The sequence below is a fragment of the Cyprinodon tularosa genome, unplaced genomic scaffold, assembly GCF_016077235.1.
Source record: "Cyprinodon tularosa strain WSP-4 unplaced genomic scaffold, ASM1607723v1 ctg512, whole genome shotgun sequence".
NCBI lineage: Eukaryota > Metazoa > Chordata > Actinopteri > Cyprinodontiformes > Cyprinodontidae > Cyprinodon > Cyprinodon tularosa.
Window position 1 is genome coordinate 360,759 of NW_024039244.1, and position 22,889 is coordinate 383,647.

At 37.4% G+C, this 22,889-nt stretch overlaps 1 protein-coding gene across 1 annotated transcript; it reads right to left on the reverse strand.

Moving 5' to 3' along the window:
• Positions 1–8,101: 8,101 nt before the first annotated feature.
• On the reverse strand, positions 8,102–16,333 carry suox (sulfite oxidase). The gene is made up of 4 exons (XM_038303535.1): positions 16,102–16,333; positions 15,743–15,914; positions 13,479–13,748; positions 8,102–12,503 (listed from the first exon to the last, which is right to left on the reverse strand). The coding sequence occupies exons 1-4, from the start codon at positions 16,182–16,184 to the stop codon at positions 11,292–11,294; spliced, it is 1,737 nt and encodes a 578-aa protein (XP_038159463.1). The 5' UTR covers positions 16,185–16,333; the 3' UTR covers positions 8,102–11,291.
• Positions 16,334–22,889: the final 6,556 nt, after the last annotated feature.

The window sequence follows — 22,889 nt, forward strand, 5'->3', positions numbered from 1 at the left end:
AGCCAGCTGACCTCAGCCACCAGATGTGCAGTGAAACTGTACAGCTGTTTGGGGAGGATCTGGAGCTTTTAACCCAAAAGTTTAGAGTCCACTCATAGGTTAGCAGCTTTAGTAAAGCCCAGTTTAACCTTGGAGAAGTGAGAGAAGCTATTTCTGAAATATGAGGTAAATATAAAAGGAAAGTAATCATCAGGATCACAGGTACTTTGTTTATTTCCCGTTGTCCTGGCAGCCTGTGTATCTCTGGATAATGATGATAATGATCTAAATCACAGGGTAGGAAAAACCTTCTATCTGTACATTCCTGTTCCAACAAATGTTTAGGGTCAAAACGTTGCTGTTATTTCTCCTGTTGACAAGGAAGCAGTAATAAAGTTCCTTCTTTTATAAAGCCTTTCTACTCTAAAGCACTTATTGCAAAGTGTGCAAAGACATACTTTGAAATAAAAGTATTTGGCATTGTTGTCTCAATCTACACTTTACAGTGCAGCTGGTAAATGCTACATGATGTACTAGGATTCCTTGGCTTTTTACCAAAAATGTTTTTCATGAACTATATTAAATTTCCTCCCTCTTCATACCTTATTGCATTTTTTATGTTACTAAAAGGGCTTGAACATTCATTTCATTAGAAATATAATTACAGTAGTGTTTAACATTTTCTTTAATGCAAACTTCTTGCATTTAAGATCCAAAATTTCTCACTTTAAGGTGGAGATACTGCACTTAACGTGAATTTGCCACCACACAGAATGGAAAAGACTTTTCCCATGTAATAGTTAAGTTTCGCAATAATGGATTCTGGACAAAAGAGGATCCGAGGTCATGAAAACAACAAAATCTTTACATTATATATGTCTGCAGTTAGTGCAGAGGAAAATCTAATTCAAACTTTTGGTAAACCCTAAAACAGCAGAATTTTGGGAAAAAACTTACAGTCTCAGTTATTACCACAAAATTATGTTTATTTAAAAAAAATAGGCCAACACAAAACAGCTCATTATTATAAAGTTGAAATCATGTTTGTCAACATATGAAAAAAAATATCTGTTAGAAATTCCCTCTGTACTAATAAAAACAAACATTTGTTTAAATCATAGCAATATTTTCGGTATGTTTCTGATGACATTTTTGTCCATCACTTGCAAAACAGCTCGACCTTTTAACATCCAGTGTATCATATTTGATACATGAGTTTCAGAGACCTGTCATATCATCATTGTAATATTTTTGTTGAAGAATGACCTCATACCTACCTTACAATCAGACAAGTAGTGAACAGAAAACTGCATGGAAATGCCTTATGTATAATAAATGAGACAAATAACATATAATTTTCCTTATTTAAAATGTATTGTTTTTTTTATTTGAGAAAATGTTTAATGAGAATGCTAGTTATAAAAAATCATTTTCTTACAATTATTTCATGCTTTCCAGGGTTTTGCTAAGACAGATTGGATGCAGAGCATCTGTGTAAATTAACGATCATGACGTCTCTTCTTGAAATTACCTATATATATAGCTTTTAAGTGAAATCAATTAATTTCACTTTAGATAGAACGTGCTATGATCCTTAAGGTTGTTTGGCTATTTATGTTTAAATTACTATTTAATCAATTTAAAAACCTTCCCTGCAAAAAAAGGCTTGATGCGCATGTATCCAGTGACATCAAATAAGGAAGGCATAAGGCAACAGTTCAGCTATTTGTTTCAATGGCTGCAGGAAACAAAAAAAAGGAAAGAACATTTCAGGAGAGACAGACATTCACCAGGCAGACAGAACATGGCCTTTTTAAGGCAATAGAAAGCAGAAAACAATATTTAGTCATTTTAAGAATAGCAACTACACGCAGAAAACCATGAGATGGGGACAAGATCAAAAAGAGATGTATACAAATGAATTGTTTGAAGTTATGAAGATGAATATAATCTTCAACTCTTTTGCAATCCTTCTAAATTAGCGAATAAAATTGAAACTCCCTGAAAAACCATTTCCAGCTTTGTCCTGACCACAGTAATAAACCATTTGTCTGACTTGGAGAACAGTCAGCTTTACAGGTGCTGGTCATAAAATTAGAATATCATGAAAAAGTAGATTGATTTCAGTAATTCCATTTAAAAAGTGAAACTTGTATATTATATTCATACATTACATACAAACTCATATATTTCAGATGTTTATTTTGTTTAATTTTGATGATTACAAATGACAACAAATGAAAATCTCAAATTCATCATATCAGAAAATTAGAATATTACTGAAGACCAATAAAAACAAAGGATTTATAGAAATGTTGGCCAACTGAAAAGTATGAACATGAAAAGTATGAGCATGTACAGCACTCAGTATTTAGTTGGGCCTCCTTTGGCCTGTATTACTGCAGCAATGCGGCGTGGCATGGAGTCGATCAGTCTGTGGCACTGCTCAGGTGTTATGATAGCCCAGGTTGCTCTAATAGTGGCTTTTAGCTCTTCTGAATTGTTGGGTCTGGTGTATTGCATCTTCTTCTTCACAATACCCCATAGATTTTCTATGGGGTTAAGGTCAGGAGAGTTTGCTGGCCAATTAAGAACAGGGATACCATGGTCCTTCAACCAGGTACTGGTAGCTTTGGCACTGTGTGTAGGTGCCAAGTCCTGTTGGAAAATGAAATCTGCATCTCCAAAAAGTTGGTCAGCTGCAGGAAGCATGAAGTGCTCTAAAACTTCCTGGTATGTGGCTGCGTTGACCCTGGACCTCAGAAAACACAATGGACCAACACCAGCAGATGACATGGCACCCCAAACCATCACTGACTGTGGAAACTTTACACTGGACTTCAAGCAACGTGGATGAAGTGCCTCTCTTCTTTTCCTCCAGACTCTGGGACCTTGATTTCCAAAGGAAATGCAAAATTTACTTTCATCAGAGAACATGACTTTGGACCACTCACCAGCAGTCCAGTCCTGTTTCTCTTTAGCCCAGGCAAGACGCTTCTGACGCTGTCTGTGGTTCAAGAGTGGCTTGACACAAGGAATGCGACAGCAGAAACCCATGTCTTTCATACGTCTGTGTGTGGTGGTTCTTGAAGCACTCACTCCAGCTGCAGTCCACTCTTTGTGAATCTCCCCCACATTTTTGAATGGGTTTTGTTTCACAATCCTCTCCAGGGTGCGGTTATCTCTCTTGCTTGTACACTTTTTTCGACCACATCTTTTGCTTCCCTTCGCCTCTCTATTAATGTGCTTGGACACTGAGCTCTGTGAACAGCCAGCCTCTTTAGCGATGACCTTTTGTGTCTTGCCCTCCTTGTGCAAGGTGTCGATGGTCGTCTTTTGGACAACTGTCAAGTCAGCAGTCTTCCCCATGATTGTGTAGCCTATAGAACTATCCTGAAAGACCATTTAAAGGCTTTTGCAGGTGGTTTGAGTTAATTAGCTGATTAGAGTGTGGCACCAGGGGCCATCAATTTTGAACCTTTTCACAATATTCTAATTTTCTGATATGATGAATTTGAGATTTTCATTTGTTGTCATTTGTAATCATCAAAATTAAACAAAATAAACATCTGAAATATATGAGTTTGTATGTAATGTATGAATATAATATACAAGTTTCACTTTTTAAATGGAATTACTGAAATCAATCTACTTTTTCATGATATTCTAATTTTATGACCAGCACCTGTATGTTTCCTGTTTGTCATTGTGACACCAGCTTCCTGCTCATCTTTTTTGCACTCATCTGCTTTACCAGCAAGTATCAAATTTCAGGTTATTTTTCTAAATAACAGGAAGTCATCAGAAAATCAGATAATCTCACTAACTGGAATTAAAAGTTCTTTAAAAAAAGTGTAAAATAATGCACAGAAAAATGTTGTAGCTACATTTGATCAAATGCCCATTAGGTACACTGCATAAATGACCTAGAATTAAGTAAAAATGTCTTAAATTACGTACCCTTAATTTGAGTAGTTGAATAAGATAATTTGTCTATGGAATGAGTATTTTTTTTCTGTTAAAATAAGATAATTAGATAATTTGCACTTTCATAAAGATAATGCAATTGTTTTTTCTTATATTAAGTGTAAATTGTCCTGTTCAATTGGCAGTGTCACATGCTAAATTAAAGACAAAAATGAACTTATTTCAAGAAAAAGGGACTTATTTAGATTGCAATTTTTGTTTTGTTTACATTTAAAAACATAAGAGTCTAAACCCAAAACAACAGCCTCATTTGTGATAAAGAAAGAAATTAGCAAGCATCCTAACTGCTAACACAAACCAGCTTATGTATTTTATGTCTAAACAGTAAGTTTGTTTATTGATACAAATTTTATTATTGATTAAAATTACTGTATAATATTCTTTTTTTGACTATTTTAATCCTTGGTTTTGTTAAACTAGAGATATATTAAAATCATGTGGACATTTGGGGCTATTGAAGTGAGTTTTAATGCACTTAGACTATTCAAACTTCTACAATGAACAGGGATAAGATCCCTTCTACAGGTGCTGGTCATAAAATTAGAATATCATGAAAAAGTAGATTGATTTCAGTAATTCCATTTAAAAAGTGAAACTTGTATATTATATTCATACATTACATACAAACTCATATATTTCAGATGTTTATTTTGTTTAATTTTGATGATTACAAATGACAACAAATGAAAATCTCAAATTCACCATATCAGAAAATTAGAATATTGTGAAAAGGTTCAAAATTGATGGCCCCTGGTACCACACTCTAATCAGCTAATTAACTCAAACCACCTGCAAAAGCCTTTAAATGGTCTTTCAGTCTAGTTCTATAGGCTACACCAGTGGTTCTCAAACTTTTTCTGTCATTCCCCACTTTGGACAAGGGGGAATTTTCAAGCCCCACCTGTCCCCATCGCCCCAACACAATGGTAATGAAATATGCAACAATCTTAAAATGTTCCAATTTTATTGAACAAGTAGTATCTAAATACAAACTATCTACATCAAAAGCCAGCAAGCTCAAAAATAAAGAAAATAAAAATGCAGCTGTGTCAAAATTTGTATCAAGCTCAAAGATAGAAAAAATTAAAGTTCCACTCTGCAATCTGTTAATAAAAGAAAAGAAGTGAAATCCATCTGGCAAGACAGGTCTATTTATCCCTGCATTAGTGGCTGCAATGAGCCTGTTTTGCATTGCACAGTTTCTCAAAACGGGGTTGCAGGCTTGATACTGCCACTCTCAAGTCATGCTCAATGTTCAGCTGAGATCTGTATTTTGTTTTCAGTGAAGCAACAGTTGAAAAGCCCATCTCACAGAGACATGATGTGGCAAAGGGAAGAAGAATGCACACAGCTCTCTGCCCGATGAGTGGATACTCCCTCTCCACTCCTAACCAGAATTCACTATGAGTCTGAGCATTAAACCTGAGCCTCAGGGTGGAGTCAGACGTCATTTCAATAAACTGGTCCTATTTATTTAAGATAAAATATTTCAAATTCAGTTAATTATGATCAACCTGCGCCGTCAATCCCGGCGCATGTGCGCTTTATTTGCAGTCTGGACGCTGTGGTGTGTCTGACTGCAGCGCTGAGAGGGACTCCTGCGATAGCGGGGGAGAACGGGGTTGGGAGGGAGAAGGCGCCCCACGGCAGCACCTGCCGCTGGAGGACAAGAAAAGGAACGATACGTGCTTTCACGTAAGAGTCTCCAAAAGTCGCTAGATTTGTCGCTAGTCGCTTTTTTGAAAAAGAGTCGCTGGAGGGGTCTGAAATATAGCGACAAAGTTGGCAACACTGGGGCGCGAAATGTTATTCCGTTACAAATAATATGCCGACGTCACGTCAATCATTATTTTGGCACTTCAGTTCCAGGTGAAATTTTTCTCATATCTAATGTTCTTTTAATTAGACTGTATGTAGGCTAGTAAGGATTACTTTGTGGGTTTGATTGGTCTAAAAAGCGGCAACATACAGCTATAAGGACAGTTTGCTCTCACACGTTCTACATTTATAGTCACACACACACACACACACCGGAACTTGGCGCGCCCCACCTGTCACGTCTCAATTCCCCACCAGTGGGTCGCGCCACACACTTTGAGAACCGCGGGGCTACACAATCATGGGGAAGACTGCTGACTTGACAGTTGTCCAAAAGACGACCATCGACACCTTGCACAAGGAGGGCAAGACACAAAAGGTCATCGCTAAAGAGGCTGGCTGTTCACAGAGCTCAGTGTCCAAGCACATTAATATAGAGGCGAAGGGAAGGAAAAGATGTGGTCGAAAAAAGTGTACAAGCAAGAGAGATAACCACACCCTGGAGAGGATTGTGAAACAAAACCCCTTCAAAAATGTGGGGGAGATTCACAAATAGTGGACTGCAGCTGGAGTGAGTGCTTCAAGAACCACCACACACAGACGTATGAAAGACATGGGTTTCTGCTGTCGCATTCCTTGTGTCAAGCCACTCTTGAACCACAGACAGCGTCAGAAGCGTCTAAAGAGAAACAGGACTGGACTGCTGGTGAGTGGTCCAAAGTCATGTTCTCTGATGAAAGTAAATTTTGCATTTCCTTTGGAAATCAAGGTCCCAGAGTCTGGAGGAAAAGAAGAGAGGCACTTCATCCACGTTGCTTGAAGTCCAGTGTAAAGTTTCCACAGTCAGTGATGGTTTGGGGTGCCATGTCATCTGCTGGTGTTGGTCCATTGTGTTTTCTGAGGTCCAGGGTCAACGCAGCCACATACCAGGAAGTTTTAGAGCACTTCATGCTTCCTGCAGCTGACTAACTTTTTGGAGATGCAGATTTCATTTTCCAACAGGACTTGGCACCTGCACACAGTGCCAAAGCTACCAGTACCTGGTTGAAGGACCATGGTATCCCTGTTCTTAATTGGCCAGCAAACTCTCCTGACCTTAACCCCATAGAAAATCTATGGGGTATTGTGAAGAAGAAGATGCAATACACCAGACCCAACAATTCAGAAGAGCTAAAAGCCACTATTAGAGCAACCTGGGCTATCATAACACCTGAGCAGTGCCACAGACTGATCGACTCCATGCCACGCCGCATTGCTGCAGTAATACAGGCCAAAGGAGGCCCAACTAAATACTGAGTGCTGTACATGCTCATACTTTTCATGTTCATACTTTTCAGTTGGCCAACATTTCTATAAATCCTTTGTTTTTATTGGTCTTCAGTAATATTCTAATTTTCTGATATGATGAATTTGAGATTTTCATTTGTTGTCATTTGTAATCATCAAAATTAAACAAAATAAACATCTGAAATATATGAGTTTGTATGTAATGTATGAATATAATATACAAGTTTCACTTTTTAAATGGAATTACTGAAATCAATCTACTTTTTCATGATATTCTAATTTTATGACCAGCACCTGTATACTCCCCTATCTTTAAATGCCTATTTCCATTTCTAAATGTCAGTTTTAGGCTTTGTTAATTCACCTTAATTCCCACTTTCCTTTAATGAAATTAATTTGGAGTTTTATTAAGGGAGCTTCCCCCTTTCCTGCTATTAATTTACTTGTAACCTTGTATGTAACAACTTGCGTCACTCAAAGCATTTACAAGTTTGAATTTACCACTAAAGTGACACATTTGTTTAATTTAGTGATGAGTCAGTTTTATATTTCCTGCATTTGTCTTTTAATGGCAGAAAAGAGGCAATAAAAAAATAGTGAGATGTTGAAGCAAACAGTTTTTTTCTCCAGGAAAGTTTACATAAAAGCATCTATTTTCATGCATATTTTCTGCTTATTACTTTAAAGCATCTCTCCCTTTCTACTCCAGTCATAAGGGAGTAGAGTTTGACCACACTGTGCTGCATAACAGAATCACTCATCTGGTTTATCTGCAGAACATCGAAAACATTGCTTCTTCATGAGTCAGGCAAAGAAACATCACAGAACTTCCTAAATGTTTAATGATAAATTGCATTTTTTAAATCTCTACCAGTCACAGAAGCAACATCTGGACTGAATCACATTCAGGCCAAAAAGCAAAACTATAACTCCTCAGTTACTGGTCATGTCTGATTCATGAAATCTCATGAGTTATGAAAACTTTTGCTTCTTACCTCTTCGCAACCATAAAACTACACTTAAAAGACCGTTTATGTTTTAAAATTCAATTTATTATTTTTCCAGATGTACAGAAACAAATGACATGGGAGTTTGTAATGACATAAATAACAAAATTCAGACATTTTACTGTAAACATGTACTCAGAGGAATAACGTTTTGTTGGGCATAAAAAGATGAATAACTTAAACTGGATTTCCTGTATAAATCAGTGTATAAAAGGAAAAATTAACTCCATTTTCTCTTTGAGATATTGTGAAAAACAAAATGCACCCAGTACATTTCTGCGGTTGGTGTAATGACAAAACGAGTGAATCCAAAAAGTGCGGTGTTGCACTGGCACTTTGACAGGGTTCACACTAAGCAGCAACCAAATCAGCAGAAAGAGTGAGTAAAATTAGAAGTCTGCATCATTTCCAGTATACTAGAATTGAAAATGCACAGAGAGCATTTTAAAATGCCACTGAATACGACAACTCAGCAGGACACCAGTTACACACCGTATGATTTAACAAAAATTATATAAATATTTACAGCTCCATAAAAACCAGCTACCCTCTTAAAAAGAGGTGTTAGATACAATCTCATTTATTCCAAAAAAACTCAGTTTGGTTAACACTACAAATCCTGGAGAGTTCTGTATACAATATTTTCATAGACAAGATTTTTAAGTCTTAAATGCAAAATTATGTGTTTGAATTGAGGAGAATTTGGTGATATGATCCGTATCACCATGCATAGGATTAATACAATATGTAATTTTTAAAAGAATATAATTTAGCTCTGGAAAACCTCACAAGATGTTGTTGCCAACCAGCTGCTGAGGGTTACAGAATTATATAAAACTAAGACAATGAAATAAGAGGTTTTCCCGTAAATATATATATAATAAATTTTTTTTTTACATTTAAGGTCAATTAGGAATTACATTTAAAATCAATATCATCTAAAGAAATATCATAATACTGGTATTTTGAAGCTATGCAAATATTGTCTAATGAAATGTGGTGAAATTGAACAGAATCGATTTTGTCTTACACAGCAAAACATTTGATATTTTTGGTTTAATTATTGCTCTGTGGGTTCTTTCATGTCCTGCATTTTCTAGAATCTTTCCAGTTACAGATTAAGCCTATTTAGATGGTTATTAGTTAAATAATTGATTCATCTGATTGTTTCAGCCCCACATTAAAGGTGTTTTAGCTTCCATAACCTCAAACGATGCAATTAATTTAAGGGAGGACACAACCAAATGCAAAAGGACAGCACAGTTTATGTCATAGTGAGGACAGATGATTTGAGAAATTAGTAAACATCAGGACAAATGAGGGCTCTACTACTGTTTGAAGAAGAAGAGAAAACAGCTTTCTTAGCAGCTCATTTTTTATTTCTATTTTCCCCTTGTCAGTAAAAAAACGCTGACATTTCAAGAGGCTCTTTTCTAAATGTAGGTTTAGTTACAATTAGCTAGGACTGCTGTCAGTGTGTTTGAGTTAAATGAATGAGTGTTTGAATGCAGCTACAATCTGAATTAAGATCTATATTTTAACTTCCTGTCCACCCACCACATGTTCCAGTTTTTTTTAGGACATTTTAAGGCCAGAGAAGATGTTTAGGATACATTATTGTAGACAGACTTATCCAGTTTTGTCCTTCGAGGAACAGAGACGCCGCTTTAATGCAACTCTCACTCTCACTGACACAGCTGCTGCACTGCTGACTCACATAAAGAAAGCCTAATCTGATGACAGACAGTTGCTCAAAGAACAACCTGCATTTAGCCTACAAAAAGTGGTCTATGTATTAGAATATGCTACAATCCTAGTCTATAAAGTTATACTATTAACAAGCAGTCTTCTCAAACTGCCTGTGTGGGAATTACAGGGCGACTGAATTACAATAAGGAGCTTTTAAAAGTGTTTTGGTTTGTCGAGTCTCCAAAAGTCGACCCTTTAGGATGACCTTCTGCTCGAGACGTTTCCATCACTGCTTTATTGCAGGACAGCGCTGTGCTCCAATGGCCGAGATCAATGTTTTCACCTGGTTACAACTTGTTTTTTCACATAATTTCTTGATTCTCATTAAAATGAATATCGCAAAGTGCAAGCTAAAGTAGAAAATTCTGAAAAAAAAAGATGTGAAAAAAAAAGATATGAAGCTTTTCAAGAAGTCACAATCCATCTCCCAATAACATCAAATGTCTCTATAACCTTCCTGTTTTAAGAGATTTAACTAATTGTTTACAGATTTTGTGTTCATTTACAAAAAAAGGTTCTCTATAGATTATAAAACTATGAAATTAAAACTTCTTTAGATCCAGTAATCAGACTAAAGACTAGAATCAGCCAATTTTCCATTAATCAATTTACTGTTTTTTTTCTTCCGTTTATTTAAAACACTTTAAAACCAGTAGCTCTCACAGTTCTCTATGGTGTCTATAACAGGTGTTTGTAACCTATAGCTCCTATATAACTTCTCTTGGGAACAAGAGTCATAATGAGGAATAAATGAGGTAAGCATTTAGTGGCGGCCTAGTTAGGGCATAGGGCATGGAGTACTGAGAAACCCACTCCCACAGACTGCCACTCTGGGTCTCTGAGCAAGACCCTTAACCCCTTGTTTTTGCTCCCAAGGCGCCTCACGACGGCAGCCCACTGCTCCTCAAGGGGATGGGTTAAATGAAGAGGTAAATTTCTCCAATGTGAGATCAATAAATTTTAAATTACAAAGAAAGGCATTAGTAAATAACCGTTTTCCAAAATCAGCAAATAACTCCCAAATAAATTTCTACAAGTGATATTTTTCTTCCTTATTCTTTCATTATGTGCTTTATTTGTTTAAAAGGACCATCTCCCTAAAAAGGACTCCACAGGCCACAGGTTGCCTGATGCCATTACTTTCTTCAAACAAGCAGAAAAAAATACTCTAAAACATAGCTTCAGAGAAATGTGCATGAACCAACAAGGCTACTTTTATCCAGGAACCTTCCTTTAGTTGCAGAGAATCTAAACTGATGGTTCAGACTTCAGAGACCTGAACATCAGTGTTACATCCCATACGGTTGAGATGCTTCAGTTTCTTCTGTTATATTCTAGGAAACACCACATAAATGTTTTATACGCAGCGATTCCTCTTCCTGTTTATCACTGAGTCACTCTGTAAACACAGTTCCCTCATGGTGACTCAGTTATGGATCTGAACCACTGAACCTGTCCCTCCCATTAATCTTCTCTGACTCTGACCTTCACTCTGTGCCAGGCATTGTTCAACAGGCCTCTCAAGTTCCAGATGGGCAGGATGGTGTCTGGCTGCACGTTGTAGCTGTTATCCACCGCCTTGCAGATAATCTCTAGCTCCTCAGCCTGTGGCGGGAGAGGAGCCGTCAGCTCCCACAGCTTCCAGGCCCAGGCTCGACCAGGAGGAGGTGACGGCTCAGCAGTCTCCCCTTCGTCCCCATTCCTCAGCTGGGCCACCTGCCATGTGTTCCCTCCATCCAGGGACACATCCACACGCACCACCTCTCTGCCGCCGCCGCTCCATGCATAGCCTTTAACGGTGAGCGTTACCTCGCTGCGGTCGATCACAGCTCCGTCTGCCGGGACGGTAATGGCGGACTGAATGGGAAGCTCCTGGATGGCCGGAGCGGATTTAGGGTCAACCTTGCTCCAGTCCGTCCCAGGAGAAAAACCTTTATAGTCGTGCTGCTGACAGTGGCTGGCGCTTTCCTCTGCGCTGATCACAATCCGCCCCAGCCACTTCACGTTGCGTGCTCCCACTACGCCCGGTACCACGACGCGCAACGGGAAGCCATGATCAGGGGGAAGATCCTCACCGTTCATTTCATAAGCCAAGAGCACATCGCCCTCCTCACTGATGGCCTTACTGATAGGGATGGAGGTACCGTATGCTGTCCCCGTCACATCTTTATCCAGTCCTTCAAAGTGGACATGGCGAGCCCATTTGGCTACTTCTGGCCCAAACCCCGCAGCCAGGAGCACATCTCTGAGCCTTGCGCCGCCCCATTTAGCGTTCCCTATGGCAGATACGCCCCAGTTCAGTCCTTGCACCTCCTTTATGTTATTCATATCGCTGCGGCGGTTTCCTGCGCACTGCATTGCAGCGGTAACGGTGTGCTTGGGAAATTGCGTCTTCAAGTCCTCTAAAGACAGAGAGAGCTCTCCTCCTGACAGGCCCTCCACTTGGAGGCGATATGAAGCCGTGTCAACCTGAGGAACAGGAAGGCGGTTTCTTTTGAAGAAAAACACATGAGGAGTGATGTAGCTTTCTGTCAGGATCTCTGAAGGAGGCTCGGCATTGAAGGGCTTTTTGCAGTTAACTCGAAGCACAGGGTGGCGCTCAGGGTCAGAGGCGTAGGGGTCTGACGCCTTGGTGTTCTCCTGCTTCTTCTGGTCCTCCACACTCAGCTCGCCAACCTTCAGATTAACCACAAACAGAGAGATTTAGAGTTAGAGTAAATACCAAAGATCCTCCAACATAAAGTACAGCTCAACCAAAAGAATGTGGCAACATTTAAAACCGCTTTTTAAGAAACAGATAAAGCAAAAGTAAAAATACAAACAAGTTCAGAGGTACGCTCAGGGTCAGCATCCTCCTCTACTGCGTGTCAAACAGTGACAGAAGCTCTTTGCTAGAGCTTCAACTCCTTCAAACGATTTTTCTAGTTATTCGGGTGAGAAACTTCGACATTTTCCATCCATCTAAGCGCCTAGGGAGTAGATGCTGAACTGTCAGTGAGGTTAACTGCAAATTTCAAGGTTAAATTTGGAGTAGGTCCCTCTTCACTAACGGGCCATGCTGATGCTAAATTCACCTCAGTGTGAAACTGGTGTTCAAGCAGCCCTCGTGATAGTTTAACACAATTCTGTATTCCAACATGAAAGTGGTCCAAACAATTTATCAAGATATTTTTTTTGGAATAACGCTTCAGGGTTTGTGTAAAAACCTCAACTCTTGGCCAGTGGCAGGAATCCAGCCAGCTTAAAGCTACAAGTCTAGTCTCATGACCATACAGCATGTCCACACAAATATCAGAGAACCTGAGAGCATTTCCAAACTCTAACCTATCCTTTTTATGGTGGTTTTGGAGTAATGGCTTCTTCCTCTCTGAGTGGCCTTTCAGCCTATGTTTTTCCAGGACCTGTTTCACCTGAGTAATGGTGCTAAATTCTGCATCTGACTCCAAACGGAAAAACTTAATTTTGAACTGTAAAAACAGGACTTGTAGAAAACTCCCAAAAATTCAACCATGTTCACACAGTTATAATTTAAAATCTATTTTGTCATATGATGAGCCTTCTTGCATGGTTTAAAAGCAAAAGCAAATTTCAAGTCTTTAACAGTGTTTTCATTTATCAGAAAAAAGAAAAAAAGGCGCAGAGGTTACCAACCTTATACTGCGAGAGGATCTCCAGCACATATTCCTGGTCATGAACAGCATAGAGGGCCCAAAAAGGTTCAAGGGCACCACCTGCTGCTAGCAAGATTTTATTCCCACCAGGGTGCATCGCCACAAACTCAGTGATGTCATAAACACCTCCTTTATAAGTGACCCATATGCCATCTTCCAGAGAGCGGTGCTTTGTGACTTCATCGTAGTTAAAGACAGGAAGAGGGGAGCTTTTTGCTTCGCTGGGTAAACCAGCATCTGCTCGTTCAACCTTCAAAGGAAAGAGCAAAACATTAAAAAGGTCAGCATGGACTTGTGCTTTGTTCAGTGCTGCACACAGGCATACAATGTAATAATATCTAACATATAAACCTCTCCTTGCTTAAATCTTGCAACCTATGTATGCCCTGGAGCACTGTAAGCAAATTCATGCTTTACAAGGATTATTGATTTCACAACAGAAAGGCTGTTTAATTAGTTACAGAGGAAAATCGGACCTCTGCTTGGGACCCTACCCCACAATAATGTGTGCAAGGTTCCCATACATGCTGCGAGGCGCAATTCTGACTTTAATATCTAGAAATCTTCAGGCTTCTTTATCCTTTATACCCATATTAAAATTGAATGACATAAAATTATGGATTTCTAAAATATACTCAAAGAGTGAGTAGCCTTTAAATATGAAACCTAAAAAAACTAATAGGAAAGGAGGGTGAGTATAAAGTATTGATGGTCCAGCAACACCGATGCGCAGGCGCATGTGTCGAGCTCTAACAGCGCATTTCGTTTTACGAAAGTCACGTGACCGACACAGTTTTTTGTTTCAAACTGACTGATGCACTAAACTGTGTTTATAAGTGCATCTGTTAATGCAACGCATCTGCCAAAAAAAAAAAATCTTGGATCTGTTGATTTTTATCATCAAATCAATCAAGAAATATGGAGCAGTCTGAAGGTAAAAGAAAGGTTTCAGCTGATTGGGATCATTTTCATCTCATATTTGTTTTCATTTTCTTGTTGTGTCATCCTGTTCCTCTGATTTCAAATTGACTCTTAGTTTGACGTTCTTACTTTATCAATAAATAAATAAATTCGAATTCATGTTAGACTAAAATTTCCCGTTATATGTTCACATTTTTGGATTGTGCATCATATCAATGATCGAACATATTTTCAACTCCACCAAGAGATGAATAATAGATTAAAGCACTAAATCACATTATAGTTCATCAAATCATTTAGTGATTTTAAATGTCCAGCAGGTGTCAGTATTCATTGACACAGCATCATACACAATATCCGTACAATTTGCCAAAGTGTGGAAACGCTTCATGACGCCTCATAAAGCCATCACTAGTAAAAAGAAAAAAGGAAAGACACAACGAAGGAAGAACACACTAAAACAGTGATTAGAGAAAGGAAGAAAATATTACGACTCAGGACAGCACAGCAAGAATAAAGGAATGAAGGTGAAAATATTTAGACCAGGCCTGCACTAAGTCGGTCCTTGATGGCCACCCTCCGACAGGTTTTAGAGCTTTAACTGCTCCAGCACACCTGATTTCAATTGATAGCTGATTAACAGGCTTCTGTTGAACTGGAATCATCAGAATCAGCTGCGCTGAAATAGGGAAACCTTTAAAACCTACAGGACAGCGGCCCTCGAGGGACTTTGGGGAGCCCTGATATAAGTAGACCATAGGACATGAAAATCTAAAAGAAAATCTAAAGCATAAATAATATATAGAAAATAAATGAAATATTACATTTAAAAGAAAATGTTTATAGGACAATTTTTATACTGAACAAAGCTAGAAATGTTTTCCACATTTTTCATTCTAAATGCAGCGCGCTTAGGTGCTAACAGGTCAGTCTTTAAAAAAAAGAAACACTCTTCAGTGTAGAAGTTTTTGCTGAATAAATTTTTTTTCTTGAAAATGAAATCCAGAAAAAGAAAAAAGTGAAACTTTATAATCTATGGAGAACATTTACAGTATAAACAGCTGAACTCTCTTATTTAACAGGATTATTATACAGGGTTATTGCACAGGGTATTAAATGTCAAGCTTGATGGAAAGTGATAAGAGAAAGGAAGAAAATCTAAGGACACAGCACAGCACGTTTGAAGGCAAGCCTCCTCTGTCTGCATCACTACTTAAAATAAGTAATGGCCTATCATGTCAATAAGTACGTAATATTACCTATAGTGCACAACCATCAGTATTGGCCAAAATTGCTAACTGCCGGTTACAATGCATCTCTCACCTTTTGGTGGTGCAAAGTATAAGCCAGCACAGCACCAGTACCAGTCAGCAGACCAGCAACTACAGTTTTCCAGCTGGCACTGTTGTTGACATGCTGGGAGGATCTTTGGTCTTCCCTCCTGCTGCTGCACAGACGAGCGGCAAGGGATGCAAGAGGAGAAGCTGCCTTACACCTTGAAAATAAAAGAAAAAATAAATCACTACAGAGTGAACTGTAACTAGAACTGAATGTTACTGATACTGAATAATAAATCTTAATCTTTTAACTAGTTAAAAAATATAACTGTAAAGCAACAATTAGATAAAATAACCTGGAATGAATGCCTTTGAACAGTTAACTATTAGTTCAAGGTGCCATACCTTTGAGGGCCTAAAGAGCCAAGTCGGGTCAGGCTGTGACAGCGTCTGAGAAGCAGCATTGCATCAATTTCCTGGGGAAACATTCAGTCGATGAAGGTCAGGGAAGAGATGCAAACACTCTTTGCTTTAAAGAACGGCTCATGGTCTCCAGCTTAAATGATTCTACTTTGCACCTAATAATAAACATCTACTGGGAACAAGAACTCTTAGAAAAAACAGAGAGGTTTAAGGGGATCCACTTAACAAAGATGGAAAAAGATAGAAGTGACTTTTTTTACACTTGTGTCCAAATTGTTTTGCAGTTAAATATTGGTATCATTTATATTACATGTATTATTTTGCTCAGGATGAATCCTCCATATTCTGAACAACGTGTTCCTATTAACCAAAGTGAACCTTTAAACCTTTACCTCCTACTTAGCAAACCAATCAGCTGTTATTTTAACCAGCCAGTGGAGCCAACCAGCTGAAGGGGAGGAAGCAGCAGGGAGGGAGGAGGATTCAAGCTTTAAACACATCATGGTCTACAGTAAACAAAAGGACGGTACAGAAATCTCTATGAGTTAGGTTGGGCCTATTTATGATCAAAGATTTGAGGTTCACTAGACTTATATCAATGTTTGACTTATTTTCTCTGACAAAAACTGATAAAACTGACAGCAATTGCTTCCTAAAGCCACCTCTCTAATAAAACCCACAGGAAGATGAGTTCTTCTTAATCACCCAGTCTTATCACTGTCGGCTACAAGGTTAGACAAGGTTATCTACAAACTGTTTTCACTGAGGTAGCATATCTCCCTTCAACTTTACGGCAGGGAAACCATAATCTGTTTTACAACAAGTGAGAAAATGTGCAGCTACCAGTTATTACATTTGATAAGAAATAAAAACCGCAGACCGGCTCCAAGTGGAAGGATTGAATATTAACTCCACCGGTTCATCGACACTTTGTCCTGCAGAGTCGCTCTGAACCTGCTGATGTACAGATCCTCAAGAACACCACAACGTTTTCCCATTATAGTTAATAAGTGGGCAGGGAAGTTCTTTATGATTCTTTGTAATGATTTGCAATCTCTCAGATGATCTGTGAAATCTGTCTGACTGGGAGTTTCAATAAGTGGTGCTGAATGTGTTGAATGTCCTGATCAGTGTGACGGTTTGTATGACAGCATTTACCCCTACTTAAACAGTAGGAAATCAAAAATGTAAATCAGTGAAGATAAAAGAAGACAAAAGACATTTGAATTAATCAAGTTGAAAAAATCCTCTTTAGCCTTTGATACACTGCAGACAATGGAGTCATCAGTTTAAAGAGATGGACACTAGTGGTTCAGAGGAATTGCCTCTTTGTTTGCAAGATAATCCATATCTCTGTCCTCTAAAAAAATTAAATAAAAAGGATGCTCAGGAACAATCAAGTACAACAGAGACCAACTAAAAAAGTTAAAGGATAACTGGATATTCTTGTGTTAAAAAAAAAAAACGTTAATACATTTGAGACCTCATCTGGAAATAAAATGGCCTCCAGGAGAAAAAAACGCTGAGGTCTAAAACACCCTACTAAGAGCCAGGTAATCAATCATTTCATCTAAACTTTTTCTAGGAGGAGTTTTACACACCCAATCCGACTGAAGTCATAATAAATTATATAAAATCATAAAACACATAAAATAAGCAATAAAAAACTAACAAATGGAGTAGAAGGAAATCAGAAAATCTGGAATAACAATTTAATAAGTTTAGATAAAAACAGCCTAATACATCTATAAAAAACAAAAAGTTAACAGCTGAGATTTAAAAAAGCAAAATATGGTCTATGAGTGAAGATCATTCCAAAGTGCGGCCACAGAGAAAGCTCTGTCTCCTCGCCTCACAAGACCACTCCATTAAAGAGAGGCAGCTTGCTTGACCTCAGGGTTCTACTGGAAACATGCAAGAGCTCCGATAAACAAAAACAGGAGCTCAATCTTTAAACATTTAAACTCAAATCTTAAAAACAAGGTTGAAGTGGCTGAAACCATTAAGATGGTCTACATTCATATTGTGCACCACTGGACATCCAAATTGAACAATATCGCCAAAGCTTTGCTTTTATCAGAAGCAAGCCTTGACAGCCCACAGCACCACACCTCCTCCACCAAAATCTGTTTCAATGTATTTTCATTAGAATTTTGCTTTTCTACTGATATAAGGTTTCACTGCACATAAATATCCATACAACATTAAAAAAAATAAAAAATCAGAAACAACTAAAATTACTTGTTGTTCTTGAATATATATGATTTATACAATTAATTATTTTGTTAATTTCCATTTCATGAGCTGAAAGCTTGCACTTTCCAGACAGTCAACATCTTACATTGATACTCTAAATTTTCCTGAGGTTTTTAAATCAAACCAACAAGCTTCAGCTGTGAAAACTGATCAGTGTGGATTAGAGCATTTGCTGCAAAGCCTTTGGTGTATTTACAGCATTTGCTTCACTATAAATCCAAATAAATATCAGTCTGAATATATACTAGCTGCACTGACATTATTAATATTAATCTGAACTACAAAGCTGCGGTTTCGTTGATGATTGCAGAGGAAGCTTGACGTGGCTAACGTCTCTGGTCAGATGTATATATTCACTAACATAGCTAACTAAGCTAACATAAAGTTAGCCATCCCATCCCAAATGTGATGACTGTTCCGTCCCACATTAAAGTCCGAATTCTGAGATTAAAGTCAGAAATTTGTCTTTTTCTCATATTATACAGAAATAAAATTTAAAAAATCAATTAACTTTTTTTATTTTTTTCAGTGGCCCTAATACTCTTCCTTAATAACCAATGTACTCTGAGGGGTGGCCGAAAGTGGATAGGTGCCAGAACCTCAGGGTAAGCCAAAGCAATGGCGTAAATACTGGTAAGCAGAGACTGCAGTTGCTTAGGGGCAACTAAGCAACTGCAGATAATGTTGCTTACAGGCCTGTTGTTGTGTCATTACGCCTTTGAGGAACTGTAGGAAAATTTTAACAGGGGTGACCAGGCACTAACCAATGTTAGTGAAAGCGCAACACCTTAGTCAGTCTATACTGTTCAAACAGGAAAATGAAAAAAAAATCTATATTTTCTAAATAAACACAAGCTATATTTTCCTAAAGACCTAGCTAACAAACAGACAAATATTTGACTGATATATGGACATATATTTGCACATTTGCTCTCTAAATTAAAGCTACACAGGATAATCTTCTTTTAGCTTTCACCTCTGTGGGGAACATCTTATCCAGTGTCTTTTCTTACCTACATTTCTGGAAAGAAAATGTCCAGATTAATAATACTTGTTAATAATTTTTCTATTATCTCAATATTTTAATATACTAATAACTACTGCAAATATATTTAGCTGTTATTTATCTCTGATTACACTGAAGACTCCTAGATAATTTGTAGAGACATAATTTTCTCTTTAACCTATAAAACACAAACTTTTGAAAAGAGCATTAATTCTGTATTTACCATCTTTAATGTTAGTATATTGATATAAGTACTGTAGTTAACCACTGTATTTTTTTTATCAGTTAATATATGAAATATTAAAATTTAAAGTTAGTAAGCACATTCCACTCAACAGTATTATTGCTACCACCATTTCTTTGAAAGGGAAAATGCTTGTGAAATATGTCCACATGTGGTGGCCAATGATTGGATAAGGGTGACCATGACCAGCCCTGGCCCCGTATCTAGCGTCGCCAGGACCTGGTTTAGCAAGAAGGGTTGGCTAACTGCATTTAGGGACCAAAGGCTCAAATGAATCATTAACTGCACATTTAAAAAAACACCTTTAGATGTGAGAGCAAAATATAAAAAACTGAGGAGCGTGGTATGTAATTTTTTGGAATATATAAAACATGCTTACACTGATGTTTACTTAATAGAGACAGATAGAATGCACAAACAAAAGGGAGTAAACAGCTGTCATGAAAACAAGTATGCATACAGCTATGATATACATGATTACAATAATGGATTTTTTAGATCTTTTAAAGATATGTTTTTATATGTTATTTGTTGCTTGTTATGTTTTCTTTCATCCAACTAAAATCTCAGTAAAATATGTCAATGCTTAGAGCTGTAGACTCCTGAGGCAAAATGTGGAGAAGCATTTATAATGTTTTAGAAAAAATTTAAACTTTGGCAAAATCACATGGAGCTGCCCCAGCAGATCTATTACAATTACTTACTTTCTACAGGAGTTTGAGTTATTACATAATCCTCCAAGCACAATACCCTTGGGATAATAAAAGGGACAGAAAAGAGCAGCAGTCAAAAGCTATTTTAAGGCATGCAGCTGAATTTCAAAGGAGCTTCTTTACACAAAAAGTTAGTTTTATAGTACATTAGTTCATTTCTAAAGCTAAAAAAAACAATATATTCTTACTAGTATAAGAGAACATAAATCTGTTATATTAACCCGCTGCAAAAGCAACTTCATACTGCTTATTTCTAAAAGTTCAGTGACTTGGAATGACACACATCTGAGAAGAAAAAAGTGAGAAGTATGACCGCCTTTTGAAGAAAATGAGCCATAAAAATAAATAATTAAAACAGAAATCCTCTGTGACCTGCACATTTCAAGTCTTGCCATAGATTCCCACTTGAATTAGGTCTGTCATTTGACTCGGCCACTGTACTTCAATGTGTATCTATTTTTGTGTGTGAAAACAAATAAAGCAAACAGAAAACAAAAACGGGAAAAAATACATATAAAAGAAAACAATTAAAAAAATATTAATACTGTTTCAAAGTGAAATCGTAGTATTAACAAGTTCGAAGAGAGGAGTGGGAAGAAGTATACATATTTTAGCAGTCGCTACCTATAACATATTCTTTTTCATATTTGCAGGGGAAGCACTGGATCCCCTTAAGTCTGATCACCGCCCTCAGATGATTGACATGACACACCATAGCAGTAATTCTGTATGGTTGTTGATGCTATGCAGAGGTGGAAAGAGTGCAAAAAACAGACTAAAACAAAAAACATTTCAGTAACTCAGATAAAAATGTGACTAAAATACAAGTAGTTACCAGTTCAAAATGTTACTTAAGTTACAGTGAAAATTACCCAAGCAAAAAGTAACTTTAAATAAAAGTTATTTAGTTACTTTTTTGAAAGTAGAAAAAAGTAATTTTTGGTCTATTTCATAAAGGAAATACTGACCTTAAACTGTTCATGAATAAACAGTTAAAATACTTGGAGAAATTAAAATATTGAACAAAGAAAGTTGCTGTTCCTGGACTTCAGTTCAGTTTTCAAAACCATCATCCCACAGCATCTGATGGGCAAAATGGAACAGCTGGGATTCATTCTGAGCAGCTGTCTCGCTGTGTGGTGTGGAGGCTGCAGTGCCTCAGACTGGAAGGTGAGAAGGTCATCAGGGCTCCTCTTCTCTCCATTAAAGACATTTCATCCCAGCGTTGCGTGTCCCGAACCCGAAACATCCTCAATGACCCCTCACAGCCCCACCATGGACTGTTCTCCCTGTAGCCCTCTGGAAAGAGGCTTCAAAGCATCCCACTGCCATTTGACTGCTGAACGTTATGTAAAATGGGTAAAAAAAAAAAAAATGTTAATTGAATGTTAGAACTGTAACTAAAAAAAAGAAAAAAAATGTTAATTGAATGTTAGAACTGTAACTATATAGTCATACATATGTTTACATTACTGTCTTTCATCACATTTGTTGTTTTATTAATCACTGCTGCTTGCCTTATAAAGGCTGCGCTTTAAAAAAAATGAAATAGTCTAGAGAGCTGTTCTTAACAAAATTGCTTTTAGCTTACACTTGTGTATACAAAATAGAATCTGTCAAAGTATAACCCCCCCACCCCATATTTAGCTGTGAGCCTTCATTATGTTTGAATTTTTTTTAAATTCGGTGTAAGGTTAGATTGTTTTTCTTTGTAATTGTATTCAATTTTTTTTAATGCAGCTGTAAATACAGGATAAACAAAGCTAACTTTTAAATTGCCTAAACCTTCAATCAGATAGTGTAATGGTGCTGATTTATACATTTTAATACATTTTACTCTAAGATGTGTGTATGAATTTAATTTACCTTTTTTGTGAAAATATCTTGTTTATTGTTGCCCTAGCTTCTCAAGAGAAATGTTCCCAGTAGTGGCTTAAAACTGGATTTATAACCAATTTCTTCTTTGGCGCCATCTAGCGGCCGTTGGCAAAGCATCTATTGGAAATGGGGTCTAAGGGAAAAACCAATTACCTAACTGAAACAAAATTAGCATGCTTTCTCAGGACAATTGATGAATGTGTGCATAAAAAATGAATAAAATATATTATTAACGATATAAAACAAACAACCTGTATTTGAGCTTTGCTAAAACTTGTATAAATCAATTCCTACATTTTTTTCTAATAAGCAAAATTACACTTTAGTTTAGTCAATAATACTGTATAGCTATACATAAAAAAAGAGAAATGAGCATATGTAGGGGCTTGATTCACAGCAAAAAGGATTGGCAATAATTTCTGGATAAAAATATCAATTTATACAAGAAAATCTTCCCACCAGTCCAAACAATACTGTAACAACAAAGGTCTCCCAGATGGTCAATTTTCCCAGAAATTATTTAGATAAATTATAGCACTGTTTTAATCTAGAGTGCTCGCATGCTGCAACTGTCCTGTTCTGCTTTGAAAAACAAATTTTGAGTTTCTCCAAACCTCAACCTGTATTTCTCTTGCTTGTTACTCCTCTGTCAGGGAGGGGTGAGTACAAAGAG

What these genes read in the sequence shown, in the direction of transcription:
- suox (XM_038303535.1), bottom strand. Translation starts at nt 16,184, where the DNA reads ATGTTTCCCCAGGAAATTGATGCAATGCTGCTTCTCAGACGCTGTCAC. An exon ending in GGCTCTTTAGGCCCTCAAAG is followed by an intron (nt 15,915 to 16,101) that starts GTATGGCACCTT and finishes TTTATTTTCAAG; the next exon opens with GTGTAAGGCAGCTTCTCCTC. An exon ending in ATACTTTGCACCACCAAAAG is followed by an intron (nt 13,749 to 15,742) that starts GTGAGAGATGCA and finishes TTTCCTTTGAAG; the next exon opens with GTTGAACGAGCAGATGCTGG.